Here is a 26050-nt window from a genome sequence, read left to right as displayed (position 1 = left end):
CAAGAATACAAGATACATAGCACAAGCAACACATGGATCCAGTCATTTCAAGCGTATCAAAATTTTAATTCAAAGTGTCAATGTCATATTGATGATCAGCAATTGAGTAGGTGCCATAAAGGTATTGTCCTAAAATACACCACCAGAATAAAACCAGATGGCATCATAAGGGCAACTCCAACCTTTAGGGTTCAAAATCAGTTTTGGGATTTTTATAGAACTCATCATCTCCAACCCATAATTTTTGGTGGATCTAGTCCTATAATTATGAGACTTGGAGCCATTTCCAGTCTCAAATATGTGACAAAACCAAGACCAGGACTTGGAACAGTGTCCCGGGACCACTCCAAATTCCAGCCCAGCCCAGAAGCTCGACTGACGCGCCGGAAGGAGAGCTGGGCAGCACGCGCGTCAGGGTGAAACGAGGAAGCGAAGAAACGTGCCAACTCGCGCTGGGGAGAGGTAATACGCCTGCTGTGGTCTGCTCCACTGGGCCCCACCAGCTTCGGCCTGTCGGAAACCGACCGTTGGGACACACAACGGTCTGATAATGTACGGCTCAGATCACTCCATTTTGAAAATGGACGGTCTGATGTTTTCCTTTTTTTTTTTTTTTTTACTGAAATCATATATCTCAAATCTGATGGCTCAGATTTGATGTTAAAAAGAGATCAATGGCTCTGGTTAATTCAAGGCTTATTAATTCCATTTTGTTCCAAAAAAAATTAAAAAAATATCAGAAATTTGAGGGAAAATAATATACCCGTTAGAACAGTAAATTATATGAAATTCTATAAATACCAACCCATTTTTTTCTATTTCCTCACACCGTATATGCCGACACTAATAAAAAAAATTAAACATTTTTTATTCATTAAATAATAAGAATAATTATTAAATATTATGATAAATTGTTAAATGATTTTTTCTTACCTTATTTAATTAAATTAACATATTTTTAATATAATATTCATTCAAATTATACTCATATTATATTTTAGTCAGGAATAGTTAAAATAGCACCTCCAAATAGAACTCATGGTTGGAGATGAGAATTGATGGATACATGAATAGTGCACTAAGGGGGTGCTAAAATGAAAATAGCACCCCCAGATAGAGCTCATGGTTGGAGTTGCCCTAAAGGTCGCTCTTTAACAAACCGATCTCAAATCACAAAAGCAATATTCCATTTTCACTGTTGGTACATGCACTTGGCCCTTCTTTTTATCTCAAAACGGATGTCATACTAAGTACTAGGCATGTGATTCATGAATCATACAAGTGTGCGACTAGATTAAATAGAATGAGGTAAATGATAGATTTTAATCTGAAAGGAAAAACAAAACAAAAAATGTAACACTTTGTATTAGTGAATCACAAAACAAATCATAATCAATCTTAAAAAATTACGGTTATGGAGAACTACGTACGTTTATAGTTTCTGTAATGTGCACAGTTGTATAACTTGATCTTATCCTATTCTATGCTTTTGAATACTAATATAAATCCTAGAACTAATAAGGTGTGGAATGGCAACGAGACTCTAATGAGCCAATAACACAAACGGAATCAAGGGCATAGATTAGAACACACGATTATATAAATGAATTGCATTCCGAGACAAGGAAACTAGGGAAAGGCTGGAAAGCAATCCCATACTACTCTTCCAAGATAATTGATGAAAGCAAAGACAATGACCAAGCTCACAGGAAAAAAAAAGGAATTATAATAACATATAAAACCAAATCTCAAAGCCTCATGAATGCATTGTAGCAGCTATATATAAACGTCTCTTCTGGTATGGGAACGTGTGAACTCAGGACTCCCCAATACCTCATTCCATGTTTGCCACTTTCCCCATAAATTGAAAAAGCTACCATCTTTCTCTCTTTGGCCGTTTTGGGATTCCCCACCCACCATTTTATGCCTCTTTCCTTAACTACCCAGTTCACATTAATTTGTGGGTGGTTTGATTTGTCAGTCTCACTATAAATCTAGCATCTTCATATAAAGCTCCAATCTTTTTTCAGTCTACCTTCTTATAAATCCCCAATTCTTCATTCTAAAACCCCATAGAGAAGCTATGGGGTGGCAGAGAGGCATTGCTTTGTTTATTGCTTTCCAGGTGATTATTGGGTGTTCATCGGAGTCTGAGTCGGAGATTAACAGAGGCAGCTTTCCAAAGGGCTTTGTTTTTGGGACTGCTTCTTCTGCCTTCCAGGTTTGTCACTCTCTTATCTTTTCCGGTACTAAACGACTAGAACTTTTCTAACACAGTGATTAATCCCGTGAAGATAGAATAGGATGCTGAAAGCGAAAGAAAGTTTGAATTATAATATCACTGTGTTTCGTTTCATCTCAACTCTAAACAACACTTAACAAGTAAGAAATGACGGTTAAGGTTTGGAGAAAGGAGGGAGTAAACTTTTCCGCCTTTTCTATGTTTTTGTTTGGATCTTCAAAGAGCCAAAAGGACAAAATGAGCCACTCTGTTTCATGATATTTGCAACTCACCCTTTGTTTTGTCTATGGTTTTTTATATGTTGTTCCTAGGCTAGTGACAATGAGCATTTTGACTTTATATACATTGTTCTTGTCACTAATGAGTTATATGAATTCTGGCTTACCACCTTGTTTGATTTCTATTATTATTATTATTATTATTTTGATTATTTATTTCGATAGGAATGTAAGATATACTGATATACAAATGGTTTATATTTCTTCTGGTTTTGTTAGTATGAAGGCGCAGTAAAAGAGGATGGGAGGGGGCCTTCTGTATGGGACATTTTTTCACACACTTTTGGTATTGATTTACTATCTTCTTGTTGTTTCAAACCTCTACTATGATTTATGTGGATGTTAAAGCTATTTAGTATCAATCCAAGCTTCTGCCAATAGGGTCTTAATAAGGGTTCAAATCCATAATTCCTCCGACTATATAAGCAAAATATTGGGTGTTTTAATTGCTTACATTGTGCTGCAGGTAAAATAACTGATTTCAGTAACGCAGATGTTGCTGTGGATCAGTATCACCTTTATGATGCAAGTCTTCTCCAACCAGTCTCGGATTTCTTTTTGGGTTAAGAGAAGTAATGACATTATTGATTAAGGCTAATTTTTACTCTATTTGTGAGCAGGGAGATGTGCAACTTATGAAGGATATGGGAATGGATGCTTATAGGTTTTCGATATCCTGGTCTCGGATTTTCCCCAGTAAGCTCTAGCAGTTCTATAAGCTTTTCTTATGTTACATTCAAGATTTCTATAGCTATTGGAAGAAGCTTGGAATGGAAGAAAATACAAGATTGAAATTTCTAACGCTGAGCTTTATGTATATCAGATGGAACGGGGCAAATCAATCAGGCAGGGGTTGATCACTACAATAAACTCATCAATTCATTGCTAGCGAAAGGTAACTTCTACATATTCATCAATCATTACCCTCCAAAATTTCATGTAAAGCTCCTGATAGTTGCATTTTTTTTTTTTTTGGTTTCATATTCATCTGTGAATAAGCTGTGACATCTAATCATTTCAAGATCTGTCATATGAGGTTTATTTTAAACTAACTAATGACGATATGACCTCATCTGCAGGAATTGAACCGTACGTAACCCTCTACCACTGGGATCTTCCTCAAGCCTTGGAAGACAGATACACTGGGTGGCTTGACGCTCAAATCATGTAAGCAATGCTGACAATTTCATACCTTTACTTTCTGTAAGTTTGATCATTATTCAAGTGATACATATGACCTCAGTCAATTACAGAAAGGACTTTGCAGTATATGCGGAGACATGCTTTCAGAAATTCGGTGACAGGGTGAAGCACTGGATCACATTCAACGAGCCACACACATTTGCTGTGCAAGGATATGATGTAGGTCTCCAGGCACCAGGAAGATGCTCTATCCTACTGCACCTTTTCTGTAGGGCCGGAAACTCTGCGACTGAGCCTTACATAGTTGCTCACAATGTCATCCTTTCTCATGCAACTGTTGCCGACATTTACAGGAAAAAATATAAGGTAAGAAGACGGAATTGATAATTAAATTTGGACATGATCTTCTTCAACCCAAAGAAAGTCTTTAAGCCATTCTTTCATTCAAGGGCTTGTTATACATGCAGGCATTTACACACTTACATCTGTGTCAACAACAAAATTTTGTTACTGATGCTACTTTCTTCCTCTGTAGTCAAAACAAAAAGGATCAATTGGGGCATCATTTGATGTTATTTGGTATCGATCAGCAACAAACTCCACAGCAGACATTGAAGCAACTCAGAGAGCCCAAGATTTTCAGCTTGGCTGGTATGCTCATGACCTTATAAGAATATGTTACTCCAATGTTGAAATTTAGGCCTACAAGTTCTCTTTGCTTTCATTACTTATATTTTAACAAGAAATGGGCATTGATCTAGTGTAATCACTTTGTTGTAATACAACAGGTTTCTTGACCCATTTATGTTTGGGGATTATCCATTCTCTATGAGAAGTAGAGTTGGAAGCCGGCTGCCAAAGTTTTCCAAATCTGAGTCTACTTTAATCAAGGGGTCATTGGATTTTGTGGGCATTAATCACTACACTACCTTCTATGCCAGTAACGATTCTATAGTCAGACTACTGAATGACTCCCTATCAGACTCTGGTGCCATTACCCTTCGTAAGTCACAATAAACACTACAACATATTTCTGTTATATTTAACAGATGGTACATTCAACTTCCATATCATTAGAACTCTGTAATTTGAATCCTTTCAACTGTTGGTTTCTGACTGAATATATTACTCTCGTCCTGTTTTCAGCTTTCAAAGATGGGAAACCTATTGGAGATAAGGTATGTAGTGTATATTTTTGTGCACCCATGTGTGTTATATATAGTTATATACACAACATATCTATTTTGAAATATGTCCTCTACATTTAGGCTCTGTATATGATACATACAGGAGATGACACACACACACACACACACACACACACACACACTCATCTGTACCTAAAGCAATGAGAGTAAATGTGATACCAAAAAAGTGGAGGCCGGATATCACATCCTGTTTTCCTTGTTCTCTTCTGAGTATCTAATCATTCTTTGCAGTCTTTAACTTGTTTCAAGATGATTGGGATCTGATAAAATATATCATTGTAATGCTCAATGCTTCTACTGTTTGATTTTTAAACCTGATTAGGCATTATTGTTCATGTAAAAATGCAGGCAAATTCGATATGGTTATACATAGTGCCTGAGGGGATGAGAAGCTTAATGAACTACATCAAGCAAAAGTATGGCAATCCTCCGGTGATGATCACTGAGAATGGTAAGTTCTGAGAGCCAAATAGAAGGGATTAACATAAAAGTAGTTCTACTTCATGATCATTTCATTACCTACCAGACTAAGTTTCCTTTTTGAAAGATACTAAAACTCTTAAGAAAACGAGCTGATATATTCTTCTTTTCACTATTTTCACAGGCATGGATGACCCAAATAGCCCATTCATTTCCCTCAAGGATGCTCTAAAGGACAAGAAAAGGATCAATTACCACCGTGACTATTTGTCAAACTTGCTAGCTTCAATCAAGTATGTATACATAAAAATCTTTGACTTTATCTATGAATGTGGTTATTGATCGATCTAGCACACCATGTTCATATATATGTTATGAGGTCTGGCAGCTGATGTTAACCTCTGTTCTGGTTGACTTTATGTAGAGAAGATGGGTGCAATGTGAACGGTTATTTTGCATGGTCTCTACTGGATAATTGGGAGTGGGCTGCGGGATACGGTTCAAGATTTGGTCTCTATTTCATTGACTATAAGGACAAGCTCAAGAGATACCCTAAGGACTCTGTCCAATGGTTCAAGAACTTCTTAACTTCTACTTGAATAAGATGGTATGATTTTGACGAAGCTACGATTACACCCCAACTCATCAAGTACAAAAGAAAGAGTTCATGTTCTTGGTGGGTGCGCGCAAGGGAGCTGTCGTAAACCATGGTAGTTGTGTGACTTGTGTCTTTTCTAATGTGTCGATTTGTACAGAAAAATTGAAGAAAAACAGCACACAATAATGTGAATTCGTGAAATTTCGAATGACAAGAAAAAAGTGTTGATTTCAAATGAATACCTCGTCTTGCATATATACTGTTATTAATTTCAAATGCCATCAAGGAAAGAAAAGGTTTTTTCAAGTGCATTTATATGTATGTATATATCGAGTATGGTTTTTTTTTTTGAAAGGATCGAGTGTGGTTACTAATTCGAAGTTGTGTTTCTCCTAATGGCAAGAATTTGTGAATGGATCTAAGTTCACTCTTGTTTTATCATTTTATTTAGATCCATTGATATGCAATCACAACTTTGTTGGTCAGAAAGTGACGATCGAGAAGTACACCATTTTACTTTTGTCAAAATTGATTAGGGAAGATCGGTTCAAGCTTCTCATATTTGCACACATCGCGATGTGCATACTTTTCCTGCACTCTCCATATGCAGTTCCCGTCTTTCGTAGCACAATCGTAGTCCGTCTGGAATGCCGGGAACCAGTTAGACGTCCAGCCACCTTGTCTTTCTGAACTGCAATATTGTCTTTTAGGGTTTATTAGGGTCCTCAGTGCACACCTTACACGAGTATTTTCGATCTGTAAACCAATTGCCGCGGAAGGAGAGATTTACGGCGGGGTTGTTCCCAACTGTCGTAAACTCTGTAAGTCTGTAGGCATTTGCATTGGCAAATTAATGATATGGTGCCATCTGTTTTGGGGTCACACGCGAACCTCAGTTCGTTGGAGTATGGTATCTTTGCTTAAAGTCGTCTTCGTGAAACTCTTTTCGATGGTGATCGTGTACAGTGTACTCCGGCAAACCGAAGCAGGGCCACGTCGGCCGTGCTACGGTGGCGACGGGGAGTGATAATAGAAACAGTACGTGAGAAGATCTTTAATAGACGAATCACATTAGTCATGTCGGCAGTGGCAGCGCGCAGCTTGGTTTCGTCTTCTGATTCGGATAATATGGTGAGATGGGATTCGAGTTGTTTATGATCGACGAGAAAGTATGGATGCATGGTTTGATCGAGCGAGTTAGATATAATGAATATATCGATAACATGATCATGTGAGCAATTAATGTGAGATCATCTAACTGAGATTATTTGGAATGAAACATCATCAGTGTGCTTAATTAATTAATAATGTACGTGCTTGTTAAAACATTGGAAAACTATTAGAGTCGACATCTACATGATGTTCTTGTTTGAAAAATGTTGAAACATATTAAATTGAGTTCGTTTACAGTACATTAACTCATCGATACATTAAATAAATCAATTAAACTCAATTCGATCATACATTAATTCGAGCTAATTTACAATTATATATATGTAGTCAATAAAAGGCTATTACTATATAAAATTGTCTATATTTGATATATCCATAATTCGATATTGTAAATCTTTCGGGGACCATGACCACTCAACGCAACTACCCAAGTGAGCTTAACTCAACCCAACCGTCATTAGTGGCGCAGATATATGGATACAATGACAAAGTTTATTACTTGGTGTCGAGTTGTCGACCAATAAGAACCATTTGTCAGATCGATGCCAGGAGTTCCAAACCAACCTCCAATATATACGCCAATTGGCAAACCATGAATAAAGCAAGGCATGGAGCAGAAGACTATAGTCTAGAGATAACGAAATGCAAACAATACTAATGACTTGTCACCCCCCATTGAATACTATTGACATCAGTAATTAATCTTAGCTTAAGGCCATTGACCATCAACGTTGCCATCCACCATTACTAGCTACAACATCACATTATACCACTCAAATCTCTTTTTTTTTCTCTATCATGAAAAATATTAAGCTTACCAAAGGTGTGGACGCTTGCTCTGGACTAGCTAGCTAGTTAAAATTTTGTTCAGAAAAAGTTAAATTTTGGGATCATTTGCTGACCATAAACATGAGTCATGGGTGTGAACATTCAATCCGGCCTGTATTTATCAACACCAAGAACAATCGAGTTTGTGTGAAGACCAAGTAAAAGAAAACACAAACTAATCTATCAAAAACATCTTCACATCTTTTAATAATAATAAAATACTAGTGTATTCCTACTCTAATTTCGAATGCTAGTGAACATTTTAATAGAAATGATTCATGTTCATTCTCGTATTGCATCTTTCTCCCACTTCTCTTTCCGGCTTTTTTTCAATTTCACCGATTCAAGTTTAACAAACGCACCCTTAGTTCGTGATTGAGTGACTAACATGCTTAATTTATTCTTTCTGGGCAATCATAACATGATTAGTTTACGAGATTAGTACTACATAATTAATTCAACAAGCTAGCTAACCAAAATAAAAAAACACAGACAGAATGTGACAGACTGTTGGCCTCCATCATCATATGGAGGAGTGGACCTTCTTTTGTCCTCCTCGTCTAGGGCACTCTCCCTTAATTAACAGCTAATTAACTACAAGTGTCTTACACGTTTTCCATTAAACAATGCATGCCCTCCTCCAACAAACCCATTATAGTTATTTTCGATACTGCTTCTATTCAGATCTCTACCTGCCAATTTTACTGTATGATCGATCTTCCATATGCTTCCATTATATACCTTCCACCTTACTCGATCTTTTTGTTCTTCTTTTGGGGCCACTAAAAGTTCCAAATGATTTGAAGCTTCACTTTCTCCCTTGTTTTCTTCACATTTTCTCCATGTTTTTTCTAATGATGTAAAGGTTCACTTTCTGCTTTCATCATAAGTTGTATACATTAATTTAGGGCCTGTGCCTTTTTTTTTTATAAGGTATTAAGGTTAGTAGTCCTTTTCGAGCTCGGCACCCCCAAATTTATATTATGCATTGGTAACTTGCATGATACTCCAAACTTTATTAATAGGTGGTTGGAGCTTCATTCGATTTACTGCTGAATTGCACTCAATTGAGTGTTTGAACATGAAAAATGTATGTTTGATGCTGAGTTTGGTTATTTAACTTCATACGGAAAATTTTACGTTAATGAAAGATAAACTCTCTATACATGTAGACTAGTTTCATATAGTCGTATATTATGATCATATTAATTTAGACTATCAATACATGGAGTTAATCTATCTTATACAGAAGTGCACATACCTACCCTCACCATGTAATCAAATCCTTAGATAAATTTAACTACATTTGATAACTTTTCAACGTGACTTCACTTGCATTCCGGCATACTTTATATTAACAAACTAAGATTTTTTATGCTTTTAGAATCATTTTTCTTATTCTCATGGCCTCATGCTAGTCCAAGTTAATAAACGTGACCCTGGAGCGGAAGATTCTATATTAATTCTAATTTTCTTACTTCTATATCATTAAAAACAATTACTCCAAGGTAAAAGAATTGATAAGCCATCATAATATTTATCATCATATAATACTAGCCTTCCTGCACGCGCGTATGCGCGTGCGGAAGGGCCGCGCTCACGCGTGCGCATTTTTGTTTCCTGTTTTTAAGTCAAACTTGCTAAATTTATCTATCTGACCTTCGTATTTTATTCTAAATTTGTCTCTCCGCATTCTAAACCATTTTATAGTCCACTTTTCATATGTGTAATCATCAATGAGATTTACAAAATTATGGTTTGTCTATTGTTTTATTTTTGGTCTTAATGTTTTCGTTTATTTGAGCATTTTTTTTCTTGAAATGTGATGAGCTCAAGTTAGACTCTATCTCTGCCTTAGTTTGTCATTTCCTACTTCATGTAGACTTTACTTTTCATAATTTATTCCTTCTTATAATAATTTCTTCTTTATGTAGCTTTTACTTTTCATAATCAAATTCACACTCTTTTGTTTGTCATTAGTCTTTTTATTTTATTTTTTCCTGTAAATGTTGGTCTTCTTTTCTATTTTGATAGACAAACTGTTTTCATGTGAAAATCAAACTGGAAAAGCACAAATTTGAGCAGAGTTTGTAAACAAAAAAATCAACCTCTCAACTATTGTATTCAAGCATCTTACATGGTAACTCTATAAGAAGAAAAAAGAATACATCCACATATATAACTTGAATTAGGAGGACTATAAATAGTGCTTTAGAAGAGACTTCATGCCTAACATATTCAGCAACAAATAAAAATTACTATTGGCTTCTCAGTCTAGGTTTCTCAAAGTGTCAACACACCATTTGACTATCGGAGAAAGCTTGGTTGGATTCTTCAGCCTCCAATTTATTCCGTTTAATTGGTCATCCAACGCCTGGTTGACTGCAGCAAACAGTTAAAGGCAAAGAAGGGAAAGAGATAAGTGAACTAATCAATTCTCATCCATCAACTTTGAACCGGAACAAACAAAAAAGAAATCATCTAGTTGAAAGCCCAACATCTAAAATAAATTGTGTATGCACAGATCTTATCTCTCCCAATTCCATTTTTACTCTTCACTACCCCAAAAATTGAATTTATAACTTTTTTTTGAAGGAGACGACGACAATCTTTATTAACTAACAGAATTAGAGCATACAATGTGAGGTTACAGAACCCCTAATCACAGCAGGAATGCAACCAAAACCCAGAGACATTAACTTGACTAAAAAGAGCTAATCTAGCTAGCTTATTAGCAGCAGAGTTGGACTTCAAACATATGATGGAGAAAATATCCCTGCAAGTTAACCCATCAACCTATCAGCTGCCTACTACACTTGGTTAAAAAAATAAAAAATAAACCCAAAATAGATATGCCTGTAAAAAATGAAAAGTTTATATATTTGTGCACCCACCATGCAACCATAGCAGTTGCAACTGAATGAATCCCTGAAAAGAGCCATGTCAAATTAATCCAATCTAACAATAAAATGCAAAAAGGAAAAGAGGAAAAAGTTCCTACCTGAGTCTGGCGTGGAAGGATATTCAAAACAGAAGAATCCATTAGAATAGATATAGAGAACTCGCTTGATTCATATTGCTCCTCTTTAAAATATTTTCATATGCCATTTATCCTTAACATCATCAAAAGAGGTCCTACATCTGGAATGACAAAAACAAAAAGAACACAAAAATTGCTCATCAAGTCATTAATCTATAATTTCTAAAAAATCTAAATGCAAAGATGATCGAGAATGCAGCAATGAGGGAAAATGATGCTTCTGTGCATATGACCAAAAGAAGCTCATAATTCAGAAATAAAGAAGCAAAAACTACTATTTATTTTCCCAAATTGAAAATTTTCTGCAATTGCGAAAAGATGCATCATAAAGAAACAAATTGTGAAGGAGTATGAAGACAGTGATTATCGAGTACTATCTAATGAACTCATTCTGGTGTAAAACTTTCTAATGAACTGAACTAACCCTTCAAGTATTAATAGTAATCCAATATCAGGCTTCATCCATGCCAATATACATACTTTGATATTAAAACTCTCCTAAAGAAACAATTGCAACAATATACACATACAAACTCTATGATTGCTCTGCCACAACTCTCACCTATCCTTTTCTCTGTGTTATAGGTCCAAATTGTATCTAAGCCAAACAAAATTGAATGAAGTGTGAGACAATTTTACATTGAGAGCCAATTTATAGACAATCCTAATAGCAAACTGGGCAACTCAGTTTGTTCATTCTCCATGACCCAGTAATAAGACAAATGGTGGGTGGAATTCAACCCATCGACATGAATCAAGAAAATTAAATAGACACACTCTGACACACAAACACAGACAAATGCATATACATACTCACATTCTCTGGTTACTGTTGATGAATATGAATGAGCACGAAATAAAGGAGAAGACAGCAAACATTGAATAGAAGAAAAAACACACACTGTCCAACGAATTCAAGTATCCAATTGTGAAATCTTTCAGTTGGGTGTGCAACTATCTCTGGCCAAAAGACCCTGTAATCGCAATAATCCAAGACAACAATAATCTGGAATTCTGGAACCCAAAAAAAAAAAAATATATCCATTCTAATAATAATTCAAACTGAAGCATGGCATCGATGCAGATTTCAAATTGTTTCCAGTGAGATAGAGATAAACAATTACCCAATTGATTCATAGAATGTAGATGAAATCGCCGAAGAAGTGTAATCAAAAGTCACAATTCACAATCCACAGATCATATGCCCTCACGTATTTCAAAAGACACATACAATCAGAAAGGCTCAATAAACATTAAATCAAAATGAATAAGAGTTGCAATAAGGACAATAATACACTGCTTACCAACAGTTCTGCGTGAACAAAACGAAGGAGGCCTTTTGAATGAACAAATTGAACAGTTTAAGGTCCCTTCGTTGATTTCTCTTCCTCCCTCCACATTCTTCTTTGAACCAATACCTGAAACAAACACATAAAACTAACCACAGAGGAGGTAAGATTAAAAACCACTTGTTAAGGAAAAGTAACCGTAGGGGATGACCTTGAATATCTTCCATGGCACCACAACATACTTTTAGAAACTTCTTGTCGATTAAAGTGTATGAGATTATGAGAGGGTGCTGCTACCAATAAGCAGTTTTTTTTTCACGTAAAGAGGAGGTGGGCAGTTTTTGCACGTAGAGAGGAGGTGGCAGGATATAACTGCAATCTGTTTGAGATTTTTCTACTGCTCAACGTTAATTTGAACTTTATCCTCTTATCTTTTCTTCTAATTTGTTACTCTTTTACCCTTTTTTAATTAAATTCGGTTGCGGTACGTTATTATCAAGAGAGGGGCAATTGCAGGGATTTCTGAAAATTTAACCTTAAGGGTTGTTTGCTTAATTAATACTGATATGTGTATATATCATAATATATTTACCGCGTGATATTTGGAAAAGTGACGGTGATGACGGTGACGAGGATCTGGGTGGGTGGATCTTAAAATGCTCATTGCAACGAGGCGTATATATAGGGGGCCTTGCCTTAGATCTCCTTCATTCTCAGTTCTCAACAACACAAGAAGAAGAAGAAGAAGAATAAAGCTCTTCTCTTTTCTTCTTCTTCTTCATCTTCATCAGATCTCTCACTTTCTCCCACCACAACCTTCGCATTTCTTCATTGACGAGGTAAGGTCTTCTCTTCCTCATTGAGATTCAATGTCTTCAATCTTCATTTGGGCTGCTCTGCTCAGCTCTGTAGTTTCCTATTGTTTCTGGGTTTTGGGTGTTTGATGATGGGTTTTCATCATTGGTGGGAGTTGGGTTTGTGTGTGATTCTGGTTTGCTTTCGCAAAATGCCTGCTTGATTATCGTCGGTGAATTGTGATGGGGTTGGAAAGTTCAGATCTTTGTAGTCTCTCAGTGTCTGTTGTAGATCTGATTGACCTTAACTCGTTACTGGGATTCTGAATTCTCATAATGAGATTTGTTTTTTTTTTATTTTTTATGTTGCCGAAAACGGGTAGATTAGCTCAATTTTGGAAAATTTTTGTGCTGTTTGAGAATTTTTGTTCTGCTTCAACTTGGATCTGCAAATTTCATTGCGCTTTTTCTCTAGTCAACTCGTAGATCTTAGATTTTCTTTCCCACAATTTGATGCAGTGCTCTGTTTAAGTTGCAACTTACAAGTCGAAATGAGAATCAGCTAAATGAAGATAGTTTTAAGCTTATGACACCTTGATTCATTTGTTGATCAAGCTTGTTCTTTTAGTTTTGCACCGCCTGAACTAGTTATGTTTTTAAGATGTAATGCTACTTCTCATTGGAATATTTGATGCTTTGATCAGCAAAAAGCTCGTTCGAGATCATATTATTCGTTTGCTTGTCAAATCATTTTGTCTTTGCTTAATTTCGTTTGATTGCTGTCTTGCACATTCTGTGGATGCATGATAACAATTAATAAAAAAATACTGTGGCTTGTTGTAAGTATCATACTTTGGTCTGAACCATTTTATCTTTTAAATCTTTCATAATGCAACGATTACTATTTCACTGCTTGAAAATAATGAAGTTATCCCACTTTTTTACCTACTATTCTTTCAGATTTTGAACAAGAAAGCAAGATGGTGAAGATCTGTTGCATAGGAGCTGGATATGTTGGTGGGCCTACTATGGCTGTGATTGCCCTTAAGTGCCCAGATATTGAAGTAGCCGTTGTTGACATTTCTGTGCCACGGATCAGTGCCTGGAACAGTGATACTCTCCCCATATATGAGCCTGGCCTTGATGATGTGGTGAAACAACGCAGAGGAAAGAACCTATTCTTCAGCACTGATGTCGAGAAACATGTTATGGAGGCAGACATTGTCTTTGTTTCAGTCAACACACCTACCAAGACCCAGGGTCTTGGTGCTGGAAAAGCAGCTGATCTTACCTACTGGGAGAGCGCTGCTCGTATGATTGCAGATGTATCAAAGTCTGACAAAATTGTTGTTGAGAAATCAACTGTGCCTGTGAAAACAGCTGAGGCTATTGAAAAGATTCTGACTCACAACAGCAAAGGCATCAACTTCCAAATTCTTTCCAACCCTGAATTCCTTGCCGAGGGAACTGCAATCCAAGACCTTTTCAATCCTGACAGAGTCCTCATTGGAGGTAGGGAAACCCCAGCAGGTGAGAAGGCAATCCAAGAACTCAAGAAGGTTTATGCCCGCTGGGTTCCTGAAGAACAAATTATTTGCTCTAATCTGTGGTCTGCTGAGCTTTCAAAGCTTGCTGCCAATGCCTTCTTGGCACAGAGGATATCTTCTGTCAATGCCATGTCAGCTCTCTGTGAAGCAACTGGTGCAGATGTCACTCAAGTGTCACATGCTGTTGGCAAGGACACAAGAATAGGGCCTAAGTTCTTAAATGCCAGCGTTGGTTTTGGCGGATCTTGCTTCCAGAAGGATATCTTGAACTTGGTATATATCTGTGAGTGCAATGGCCTTCCTGAGGTCGCAAACTACTGGAAACAGGTCATTAAGATTAATGACTACCAGAAGTCCCGGTTTGTCAACCGAGTGGTTTCCTCAATGTTCAACACGGTCTCCGGTAAGAAGATTGCAATTCTGGGATTTGCCTTCAAGAAGGACACTGGTGACACCAGGGAGACCCCAGCCATTGATGTGTGTAAAGGGCTGTTGGGTGACAAGGCCAGGTTGAGCATATACGATCCTCAGGTTAACGAGGAGCAGATCCAGAGGGATCTTGCAATGAAGAAGTTTGATTGGGACCATCCTATTCATCTTCAACCTTTGAGCCCCACTGCTGTGAAGCAAGTTAGCGTAGTCTGGGATGCTTATGCGGCAACAAAGGATGCTCATGGCATTTGCATCCTGACCGAGTGGGATGAATTCAAAAGCCTTGACTACAAGAAGATCTATGATCAGATGCAGAAGCCTGCTTTTGTCTTCGATGGAAGAAATGTTGTTGATGCAGAGAAGCTGAGGCAAATTGGATTTATTGTTTATTCCATTGGAAAGCCCCTCGACGACTGGCTCAAGGACTTGCCTGCTATTGCCTAAATACTTGAGAAGCACATAATCTGAAGATCCATGGAGGGTTGAGTCATAATTGAAGTCTCTGGTACTGGGAGTGTATGCATTTGTTGTTTACTGTATTGTGTTTTATTTGTTATTCCCATACTCCTACACTTAAGGGCTATGTTGCGTCTTATTCTACATGTAGTAGCATCCATAAGACAATAGCGGGTCAAGTTTGTCTTTAGCTCAGTGGAATATCTGAAATTTGTTATTCTCATAGTTTAATGTAATAAACCAAGAAATTACAATTTTATTAAATCTATCATTTCTCCTGAGTATGTTTATGATGTCCTATGTCCTTCTGGGATTGGCATGAAGAAGTAATAATAATGTTGGCCTACTGCAGAAATATATGTTTGAGAACAACTTCAATGGCTATGAAGCATTTGATCAAATTTGGGAAAAAAATGGAAGCTACTATGGGTTAAAACAGAAAATTAGCTCTTCCTTTTGGTTTTCAAATATATGTAAGTTTTCATTTTTTATATATATAGAATCACAATTATGGCTTCTTTATAAATTTACAGTTTTTGTATGTTAAGTAGTTGGTATCGGTATGTATATGTGCTTGAAAAATATCGCAAAGTGTTTTTCATAGACAGACTTAAAAGCGAGCTTATTATTCTTTTTAAGAAAAGAGAGAGCCTATTATCGCATGACTAAGGAGCTTTATTTGTCAAAATGTATGTACTTGAACTCAAAATATTTTTCTTAGACATACATTTTTTGTTTTGAGTATGTCGTATAAATTTCCACTTCGTACCTTGAAAACAATGTCGAGAGTTATGAACGCTAGAGAAAAAAGTAGACAAAACTCATGTGACTGAAATCGATCGATGCTTCAAAGTACTGGTTTTACCAAATAAATCTGATTCGGATCCAGCTGGTTTGGGAATAAAACTTTCTTTTCCATTCACATTCACATTCACATTGAGGAGTCGGGGTATTTTAGTAAATTCTCCCCACCAGAGTCGGACACACGGACCATTAGGCTCTATATAATATAGATATAGGGTCCAGCAAATTTAACCCGGTTTTTCCACGTCCGGCCCACCTCGTTTTTCAACAAAAGCACGAACCCTACCCTCTTTATCTTTCATCTTCTACCTACCGCCTTCGATACACGCTCAGATCTACATCAAATTTCTTCAGATTTCTTCTAATTTCTTATCGTAATCTCTAGATCGGATACCGATCTGCTTAAGCCCCAAAATTTTCTATCGATTAATCCCAAATTCAACCCAACCCGTTGAGCTCGTAATTTCTAGGGTTTTTATTCCGAATCGGCCCCTTTCGCCCTCTAATCTTCCAATCTCTCTTACGTTTCTCGAATCGGATTTTCGAGATCTTTCTTTCCCCTCTCCAATTTGGTCCTTATTTTGTAGATTTTTGACCCCCTTCGAATTCTAGGGTTTCGTAAATTTCTTATCTTTAGGCTTTGGTCTTTTGTGTAAATTCGTATAGGGGTTTTGTTCCTTTCGCTGCTGTGTATCTTTTCCATATACTCTCTGTGAATAATTCCGAGGTTTTGTTCGCGAATTGCGAACCTAGGGTTAGGGTTTCTGAAAAAAATTTCAGCTTTTTAATTTGGTCAAATTAGATTGGGGATAAGATTCCTGAGATCGATTAATCTATTTTCATATATTATTCGGTGGTCAATCATATCAATTAAGCTCTCTGCCGTTTCAGTTTGATCTTCCCGCCTTATTTTTGGAGGTAAAATCTTGTTTTAGTTTTTATTATGTTTATTTCGCCTAGCACATTATTATTGTTTTTTTTTTTTTTTTTTTTTTTGAAATAATGGGGTATACTGGTTGAGCTTGAATGTTGATAATGTTAGTGTATTTTGATAATTCATTGCAAGTACTGAGATACAGTGTAGCCGTTGTTTAAATGAAACTATGGTTGCTGTTTGGTCAATGTGTTCCAACTGTTGTAGACTAGCAGGACGCATGAGTAGTTACACTTGAGAATATCTGTTATTCCATAAGTATTACATTTGGCTAATGGTATGAGTTGTAATGCTGTAGGTGTGGACATGCATTTTTGGAATTGTCAAATTTATAATTGTTCCTTTTCTCTTTCAGGTTGATATGGGATTTAAAAGGCCCTTTGATGATGTGGACTTCCAGGAGCTTCCTTATAAGCATTCAAGGCAGCTTGATTCCAGTGATAAGCGCTCTCCATTTTCTGATGTTGTTTCTTGTTATAGTGCACCCGAAAAACCATATGTTTCAGGTACAGGACATTGTGGTGTTAAATCATTTCATGTCTTGCTTCCTACAGCTAATGTAGTCTGTATTTTTAACGAGTGAACATGGATGTTTTGAGCAATTCATATTGAGGTCTGATCTTATTTTGCAAATAGGTGAGGATGGGGATGCCCTTTGTAAAACTCAGTGGTTTGAGGTACTAGAAAAGTATAATGTTGGTAAAGATTCAACAGCTGTCAATAAAGGTTGTGTGATTAATGCTACCTCTGCATTGGTCACCAGCAGTTGTGGTGAAGAAGACATTGGTTCTGGTGGACAAGATGCTTCTTCACCTCCTGCAGAGTATTTTGAATATGACTGCCCAAGGAGAGCGTTTGTTCCTTTTAAGGATGATTACTCTTCTTTGTTGGATCGCTCTCCAAGAAAACAAGTTCCTGTTGGGCCAAATCATCAAGCCAGTATTCCATCATGGAGTGGACACTCTAAAAAGTTGGATGAGGAAGATGGGGGTAATCTCAGCCGCTTTTCCTTGCATTTGATAACTGATTATGACTCTGAGGAAAGGCTTTTGGGAACTGCTGTTATTCCAATGCCTGATGTGAACCTATCACCTCCGGAGTGCGATAAGGTTGGGCAGGGCCGAACAAATTGTAAATGCCTAGATGCCGGGACCTTCAGGTGTGTGCAGCAGCATGTCATGGAAGCACGGGAAGACCTTAAAAGAAATCTTGGAAATGAAAAGTTTGTGAAGTTGGGTTTATGTGACATGGGAGAGGTAGTAGCACGAAGATGGAGTGATGAAGAAGAGCAGGCTTTTCACGATGTTGTTTACTCCAATCCTGCATCATTGGGTAGAAGATTTTGGAAGCATTTGTCTGCGGTGTTCCCTTCTCGAAGTAAAAGGGAACTGGTCAGCTATTATTTTAATGTGTTCATGCTTCGTAGGCGGGCTGCTCAGAACAGATCTAATACTTTAGAAATAGACAGTGATGATGATGAGTGGCATGGAAGCTATGGAAGTGCCAATGGTGGTATAGTTGCAGAAGATGATGAAGACTCTGTTATTGACTCTGTTGAGGATGGTCAAGCAGTGGGCCATAGAGAGTACTCTGAAGAAGATGATAGCGATGATGATGACAGTGATGGTGATGGTGATGGTGATGATTATGTGGGATATGGAGAAGATGGTGGGATGGATCATATAGGAGAATCATACAGGCTGAAATTGGTTGATGAGGGAAAATATGATACTATAGCTCAGAATGGGGAGAAGATTCCAGGGTGTTCTGAGGAGGAATTTGGTTATCAAGATGACTCATGCGTATCTTTCGAGTTTCAGCCCTATATGCATGACTCTTGTGGTCGAATTGATGCTGAACCTGCTGGTGGTGCTTTACAAGGCACTGGATTCAAGGACGAGCATAGCCAAAGCTTGCGTAGCCAAGACGATGCATCAAGTGATGTAGTTGGTCATGGATATCTATTGGAGCCTTGTGACGCTAAAGTTTGGGATGCTAGGTTCCCAATGGATCCCATGAAAGGTATTGATCTTCTACCTACATGGAGTATGATTGAAGACATATTTGATCAAGGCATGGGGGATTACAAGATGAGGGATGACCAAAAGGCACCAGCTAGTGGGTAGTGATGGGACAGTTGGCCACTGGGTCTAGGAAAGAATTCTTTTAACTGCTATAGTATGTTAAAGTCAGTGTAGCCTTCTGAATTTGTGAGGGCTACGGCTAAGTTTTGAGGTTGGCAGTAATGTTCTTTGCCTGGCAATTTTTTTTTTTTTTTTTTTTTGTTCTCCTGAAAGCACAGGTGATTTTGAAATCCGGTGCTCCTTCTGTACAGAAATTCCATGGATGTAATGTTCATTTGTATGTCAAGTTCTCTCAATGGAATGAAGATTCCCCTGTCATTTGTATATTTATGCATTTCATTTTCATGTCTCTTTGTAGGGCAGCCTGGTAGTTGGTCACCCTTGTTTTCTATTCGATTTAGTCTTCAACCCTTTTTATTCTACAACTACCTTATAACAAACCATTATACTTGACTCTTCTTTTTCGGGTAAAAATGCAGGCACATAAACAGCATTTCAAGATGCGTTATACATATCTTTTTCAGTAGTTTCCTTCGTCTATTTCAAAATGCCAGAGAGAGTGGTGAAGATTTATCATAAGCGGTCGATGCTTGACCGGGCACCACCTCAGCAATCCGATGTGTTGCCTGGGCGTGCTCCTTTTTTCCCCTCCACCGGGCCTGTTTTGCCCTGGCAAACTTTAGCTTTGTTTGACCAAGGGCAAGAAAAATTTCCAAGCCCATGCCTTTTGTCTTGCCCAGGCTTGGCCTGCTGCCAGCTCGGCCCGCAGTCGATCGTGGCTGACGTCACAGGGGCCAGCGCAGAGAGAGACGCGCCAGAGAGAGGGCGTGAAGAGCACGGACGAATCACAGCAGGAGGATGCGGTTTCAAACCTTCACAGATGAACAGTGACTTTAAACAGTAAACCCATTGGTGAACAGTGAAAGTAGTGAACAGTAGATATGCACAGTAAAAAGTAAACAGTTTGACCGGGCAAGAAAAAAACGGGTGCAAACCTATGTCCAGTGACAGTGAATAGTAACTTGACTGGTCGAATTCTTGACTTCTCGACTTTGCCTTTTCTTGACTACGGGTGAACTTGCTCTAAGAAATTAAAAGTGATATGACATCGAAAGGTCACCATTCCTAGTTGAGCCTCTTCAACCTTCCGGTTGGTTGAAGCAGTTAAACTGTGATGCTTTTGCTCTTTGTTTTGTTATGTTAAAAAACAGTTTGAAAAGGTTCTTTCTAATCAAATGAATGCATTTGGTTTTATCTACTAGCTAGTTATGATTTGATGTTTATATCAGCTGTGCATTGGCTTTATGGTTGGGAGTTGGGACAAACTAATACGATTGACAACAGTATATCCCATGAAAACGCGTTTAATACAATCTCTATAGAGGACGAATAGAAAAGGAAGACTGTAGAAGGGATATGACCTTTGATACATTGTCAAATGGTAGAAGGGTCAAGCAGAGAAGATTTGCGATTGGAATAGTCTACAGCTTCCGTAAATGTATTAGCTAGAGAAAGGTAGCTTTATTCGGTTTTGCTTACAAACCAAGGCCATCAAGCAAATGTGTTTTGCTCTGTCTTATAATGACGAAAAACACGCTTGATAATATTCACATGACAAAGTCTTCCTTTTCTATGTTTACAAATAGGAACACTCTTGTCATGTAGTACTTTTGGGTGTTGACTTAACCATAGAAACACTTCCGCAAAGAATCCATTCGCAAAACATCATGCTTTGATTCATCCATGATAAAACTTTTGCCGACAAAAACTTGTAAGTTGTAAACTTTTAATGCTGTGATTTCCATTCGGTATATTTCTTTTTCAAATCAAATAGCACCTCGGCCCCTACGTTGAGCAACTGTAAGCCTTAACTGCAAAAGCTAGAGAAAACCGGTAGCTTTATCCGGTTTCTCCATAGAAAGGCAAAGCTTTGTTAACTAAGTACGGTGTATATATATGAATCAACGGAGAGTAATGAGAAGACAATGGAGAGATGTGTTTTAGTTATGGGTACGACCTCTGCAACCAAAAGAACAAAATAGAATAATTAGGCAACTTATAGTTGTGGCGGCAGAGTACAAGTTCTGTGGTCAACATGGAAACAAGTACTATCATGCTATTCTATTGTGAGTTTATGACTTCTTTTTCTTCAAAGTCAATGCTTTTAGAACTGGGTGGATGTCTTAATTAATTGGTCAGCAACAAGATCATTTATCAAACAAAGTCATTAATATAGGTTTGAAGATTCATGGTATAGAATAGGTAAGCTTAATTGAGGTCATGTACTTCTGTATAATACTGATGTTATATATACATTTATAATCAGAGAGTGGATTTTGCAGCTTAGTTCACCAAAAAAAAAAAAAATCAGAGAGTGGATAAATTTCCAGCTTCTTATTTTATAAGACTCACGAAATGACAAAAAGATGATGCATTTTGCAAGATGCCAAGCAGGAAATTCTCCAGAAACGACTTGAATAAGTATCTGGATTAATGCATACTTTACAAACACACGAGTACAATAAGGAGAGTTGACTTGATCAAACTGCAACTGTATGCTGGTGAAAACTAAGCAAATTTGTCTTTCTATGAGATTTATATTGTTGGCATCTATATGCTTCCGGTGTTTGATGAAAGGCCAACAATGCATACCTATATCTGCTTCTTTCTGCAACCAAATACCTCTCATTACCCTAATAAAGTTTTCCTTTTTATGGGTTAGAAAAGAAAATGACTCGCTCCTGCTTTGAAGAAGTTTTGAATCGGATACAACTTGAATAGTGACTTGTCCGACCCTCCAATTATACTTCAAAATACCTATCTTTACACTATCCAACTATTAGGGCAACCACATCTATATCTTCTCATTGCTTTGATAATGCCTAGGTGCTCTTGGAATTGGGAATGCCAAATTCCTTCATCGAACATGGTGACCACTTAATGAGGATTAGCTTAAAGAGTTTGTTAAAGATTTTCACCATCTCATTTGGTTTGCGAGATAAATATTGTTAAAAAACAAAACTAAATGCAAAGAAACGGTTTTAATTTTTTTTAGTTTAGAAAATTCATTTCTTACGTGAAAGAATATTAGACCCACCTAATATGTAAATGAAAACGCAACCTTATCCACTTATCTCCAAGCCTTTGATTCGCAAACCAAAAAGCAGCTAAACAAATAGAAATCAAACAAACTCATTCCTAAATCCCTAACCACAACACAAACACATCAAAATTGTGGATACACTATGAACTATTGTATAATACAGCCATAACAGTCATGTATAGAGTTGATAGAGGATAAATGGGAATGAATAAAAGAAGCACACAAAAGGGTTGACACCCATGGCCATTGTCCCTATGCCCATAAATCTCCTTATCAATCACGGTTCGCAAGCAAAAGACAAAGTTTTGAAGGCCTACTTTGGCTCGGCTGGTTTTCATTTTCATTTTTTCACAGTGCCAAATCTAGTAGTAGAAGACTAGTAGTATTACAGTCCTTAAACCTTGGGATCCTCGAAACACACCCGCAAATCTGAACCGTCCACTCCACCAGCGAAGGCCTCTCGCTTCACTACACGTGCTGCCAATCTTTTCTTCCCTTTTTAATCTTTTGCTTCCATGCATGGAATTCTCCTCCAACTCCAACACACACAAAAATACCAAGAGAGAGAGAGCGAAACAGAAAGGAGAAGAATCAGTCATGGTTGAGCTGTTTTTTACAGGCCTCTTCATCGCCATCATTACCGACCCATTTCTCAGATTTTTGATCTTTTCAATTAATGCCCCCATAAATTTTTTCAGCTCCAATTGAGAAAAGGGTTTCCATTTGATGTGCGGGGAAGAATTTAGGGGGTCCCTACTCTTTGTGGGTCGGATCTCGTACCTCACAAAACTGTCACATCTCTGAACTCTTCGATTCTCATCTGCTCTCCAAAGAAAAGCACCAAGCTTTGTGATCCGTGCTCGATCTGAGTCCTTCCTCTGCCATTTGGGTTCTCCTTTCTGCAACAAACAAGATCATGGGATGGAATGTAGCATAGAACTGTAGCACATTCGAGGTAAGGCTAGCCGGCCGGTTTTGATTTGGTTTACTTGTGTTGTGTTGTGTTGTGGTAGTTTCGAGTATTGAAAAACATGGAAGAGGATCAGAACCAGCACAAGAAATTCGTGTGCAAGTTTTGCAACAGGAGATTCCAATGTGGGAAGTCACTTGGTGGTCACATCAGGACCCATTTGAACAAGAAACCAACTCGGGAAAAAGAACAGGAGATGGAAGAAGACGAGTTTGCTAGAGTCACTAGGACTGCAAAGCTTTCGTCTTTGGATTCCGGGCCGGAAGGGCAATCCGGTTATCGTCTCAGGGAGAATCCCAAGAAGACTTGGAGGTTTGCCGATCACAAAGTCCCGAGTTTTCAATTCCAGCAGGAGAAAGTGTGCAAGGAATGTGGGAAAGGTTTTCCATCGCTGAAAGCTTTGTGTGGTCACATGGCTTGTCACTCGGACAAGGAGAGAAAGCTTGAAGAGATTGAAGAGTTTTCGGAGACTAGTGAGAAGCAGAAGCTGGTGATGGATAGTCAGTCTGATACTGAGACCTCATCACCTCCAACAAAGCAGAGAAGGGTGCTGAAGAGAATGAGGGAGAACAATTTTGAAGTTCATGGTGGTTGTTCATCTGGTTCTGGAGTTGAGCAAGAACAGCAGGAAGTGGCTATTAGTTTGATGATGTTGTCTCGTGATTCGGGTTATAAAGGGGGTTTGAATTCGTTTGGTGAGTCTTCGGATAACAACTCGGTGATTCTAGAGGGCAAGTCATCTTCTATTGATATGAGAATTAGTACTAAGAGAGGTCTGAGTTATGCTGCTAAAGTGAATGATGTTATGGACTTGAAGAGAGCAAGAGAGAAAAAGTTGAAGTATGAGGAGGTTACTGTTTCTGACAATTCTGATTCTGGGTACTATATACATGAATCCAAGAAGGTCGAATCAGATGTTTCTGTAGATGGGTTTGTGAGGAATGGTGAGTTTAAGAAGTATAGAGCTGAATTCGGATCCGGGTTTGGGCGCTATGAGTCCTATGATGTTAAATCAAGAAGGGCGTTTAGCAGCAAGTCTGAAATGGTGAAGGAATTGCCACGAGAAGAAGCTTATGAACAAGTAGATAGGGGTTCTTTAAAGTATGCCTTGAGAAAATCCACCAAGAATGGCTTTCATAGACCATTTACTAGCGGCTCTTCCGGTGTAGAAGTTTACAAGAATGTTAGAAAGAGCAGCAAATATGAGTGCTTGACTTGTAACAAGACCTTCCATTCTCATAGAGCTCTTGGGGGTCACAGAGCAAGTCATACAAAGAGCAATGGCTACTCCGAGTCTATGTATGAAAGTGGAGAAAACAGCGTAGACAGTGATGAGTCTCCTATTCCAACACCTGAGAGTAAGGTTGTTGAGGACAATAAGCCTTACAAAGGCAAAACCCCAATTAACCAGGACTTGGGTGCAAAGAGAAATTCAGGGTCTAAGAGAAGCAAGGGGCATGAGTGCCCATTCTGCTTCAAGGTTTTCAAGTCAGGCCAAGCTTTAGGTGGTCACAAAAGGTCCCATTTTGTTGGGGGCTGCGAAGTCAAAACTGTGGTACTTGGACAAGAGCACCAGCATCCGGAAGAAGAAGAAGAAGAACATGAACTTGAAGTCCCTGAAAATGAGGCTGAAATCCCTACTCTATTTGATCTTAACCTTCCAGCTCCTATGGAGGAAGAAGCAAATGGGAATTTTGAGTACATGTCATGGTAGAGTTGAGCTTGGAAGAAGTTAGAAGCCACAACAAGATCGAATTTTTGGTGGGTTTTATCATCTGTTACTTAACAGCAGTACTTTCTGTCACTCTTCTGTAATGATGCAAATGCAGAACAGTATAGACATTGAAATTTTTTGTTTCCCTTAGGCCACAGATTCAAGGGGTGGAGGTAATGGTTCAATTTCTTGTTCATGGACTTGAACAATTAGTTATGCTTTTCTGTTTGTTCTAATAATTTATTTCATTCTCTCAGTTTTAGTGCACTGATCTGTTTCTTCCCAGACATAAATATATATATATATATATATATAGGTACAGGAACTTAATCTCTCTCTCTCTCTCTCCCTCTCCTTATTTTTAATATTATATTCTCCTTACAGTTTTGGAATGTCTCAAAATATTATTCTACTATCAAATTCTATTATAAAACTTTAATTAAAGATGAACACTAATGTTCCTTAGTTCTCAAAGATTTAAAGGGACAAGAAATATATAATGGAGAGTGCCTGCTCTTGAAACTAACATCTTTATGAGAACCACTTGCTGATAAAAGTTTTGCTTTCCAATTTCCATCACCCTATGACAGTATGACCAATTGCTTTGAGTCTTTTGACCTGAAGAAAATTCAAAGACAAAAATGATCAATTCCACATCCATGATCAAATCCACTTGTACTTATAGCTGTAGAGAGTAGAAACTGTTTACACTGAGGACCAAGCTCACTGTGTAGATTGTTTTTCCCTAAAGTGTCAAGGACCACATGCTTTATGGCCTTATTCGGAAATGTACTTCTTATGTCAAGACTTAAGAGAGAGAAGCTCCTTTAGAACTCACAACTCACTTGCTTAGCTAAGCCACAGTGCATTCTGTATTCACAGTCAGATCTAGATCTTCAAGCCATTCTTCCTTCTATTGCTTAAGCTTGAAGGTTGGAGAAGGATGTGCACAATAAAATTGGGGAATCATGAGGAATCAAAGACCATATATGC

At 37.8% G+C, this 26050-nt stretch overlaps 4 protein-coding genes and 1 long non-coding RNA gene across 11 annotated transcripts; 4 read left to right on the top strand and 1 right to left on the bottom strand.

Moving 5' to 3' along the window:
* Positions 1–1797: 1797 nt before the first annotated feature.
* On the top strand, positions 1798–6128 carry LOC133710868 (beta-glucosidase 40). The gene is made up of 13 exons (XM_062137002.1): positions 1798–2221; positions 2740–2806; positions 2987–3045; positions 3141–3216; positions 3344–3415; positions 3600–3687; positions 3774–4029; positions 4199–4314; positions 4452–4666; positions 4810–4841; positions 5220–5322; positions 5476–5584; positions 5716–6128. Exons 1-13 carry the CDS (start codon positions 2084–2086, stop codon positions 5888–5890), a joined length of 1506 nt encoding a protein of 501 aa, XP_061992986.1. The 5' UTR covers positions 1798–2083; the 3' UTR covers positions 5891–6128.
* Positions 6129–9977: 3849 nt separating this feature from the next.
* LOC133710869 (uncharacterized) lies at positions 9978–12729 on the bottom strand. Of its 7 annotated transcripts, XR_009846940.1 has the most exons (4): positions 12055–12729; positions 10892–11031; positions 10785–10818; positions 9978–10666 (listed from the first exon to the last, which is right to left on the bottom strand). It is a non-coding gene; the product is annotated as an uncharacterized LOC133710869 (long non-coding RNA). The 7 variants fall into 7 exon arrangements; XR_009846939.1 differs by having other exon boundaries at positions 9978–10818; XR_009846942.1 differs by lacking the exon at positions 10785–10818.
* Positions 12730–12896: 167 nt separating this feature from the next.
* Positions 12897–15732, top strand: LOC133708747 (UDP-glucose 6-dehydrogenase 2). The gene is made up of 2 exons (XM_062134262.1): positions 12897–13058; positions 13974–15732. The coding sequence occupies exon 2, from the start codon at positions 13994–13996 to the stop codon at positions 15434–15436; it is 1443 nt and encodes a 480-aa protein (XP_061990246.1). The 5' UTR covers positions 12897–13058; positions 13974–13993; the 3' UTR covers positions 15437–15732.
* Positions 15733–16474: 742 nt separating this feature from the next.
* LOC133709376 (uncharacterized) lies at positions 16475–19615 on the top strand. The gene is made up of 3 exons (XM_062135098.1): positions 16475–17170; positions 17542–17692; positions 17823–19615. Exons 2-3 carry the CDS (start codon positions 17548–17550, stop codon positions 19310–19312), a joined length of 1635 nt encoding a protein of 544 aa, XP_061991082.1. The 5' UTR covers positions 16475–17170; positions 17542–17547; the 3' UTR covers positions 19313–19615.
* A 3280-nt stretch (positions 19616–22895) lies between these two features.
* On the top strand, positions 22896–25444 carry LOC133709837 (uncharacterized). Its single transcript, XM_062135753.1, has one exon. It carries the CDS (start codon positions 23405–23407, stop codon positions 25055–25057), a length of 1653 nt encoding a protein of 550 aa, XP_061991737.1. The 5' UTR covers positions 22896–23404; the 3' UTR covers positions 25058–25444.
* The last annotated feature ends 606 nt before the right edge of the window (positions 25445–26050 follow it).

The sequence above is a fragment of the Rosa rugosa genome, chromosome 5 (assembly GCF_958449725.1).
Source record: "Rosa rugosa chromosome 5, drRosRugo1.1, whole genome shotgun sequence".
NCBI lineage: Eukaryota > Viridiplantae > Streptophyta > Magnoliopsida > Rosales > Rosaceae > Rosa > Rosa rugosa.
The sequence above is the reverse complement of the archived record's forward strand: the minus strand, read 5'-3'. Positions and strand labels throughout refer to the sequence as shown.

Excerpts from the sequence above, each read along its gene's own strand:
- LOC133709376 (XM_062135098.1), top strand. The coding sequence starts at position 17,548 with ATGGGATTTAAAAGGCCCTTTGATGATGTGGACTTCCAGGAGCTTCCT. Across the intron at positions 17,693-17,822 it reads CGAAAAACCATATGTTTCAG|GTGAGGATGGGGATGCCCTT; the intron begins GTACAGGACATT and ends TTTTGCAAATAG.
- LOC133710868 (XM_062137002.1), top strand. The coding sequence starts at position 2,084 with ATGGGGTGGCAGAGAGGCATTGCTTTGTTTATTGCTTTCCAGGTGATT. Across the intron at positions 2,222-2,739 it reads CTGCTTCTTCTGCCTTCCAG|TATGAAGGCGCAGTAAAAGA; the intron begins GTTTGTCACTCT and ends TGGTTTTGTTAG. Across the intron at positions 2,807-2,986 it reads CATTTTTTCACACACTTTTG|GTAAAATAACTGATTTCAGT; the intron begins GTATTGATTTAC and ends ATTGTGCTGCAG.
- LOC133708747 (XM_062134262.1), top strand. The coding sequence starts at position 13,994 with ATGGTGAAGATCTGTTGCATAGGAGCTGGATATGTTGGTGGGCCTACT.
- LOC133709837 (XM_062135753.1), top strand. The coding sequence starts at position 23,405 with ATGGAAGAGGATCAGAACCAGCACAAGAAATTCGTGTGCAAGTTTTGC.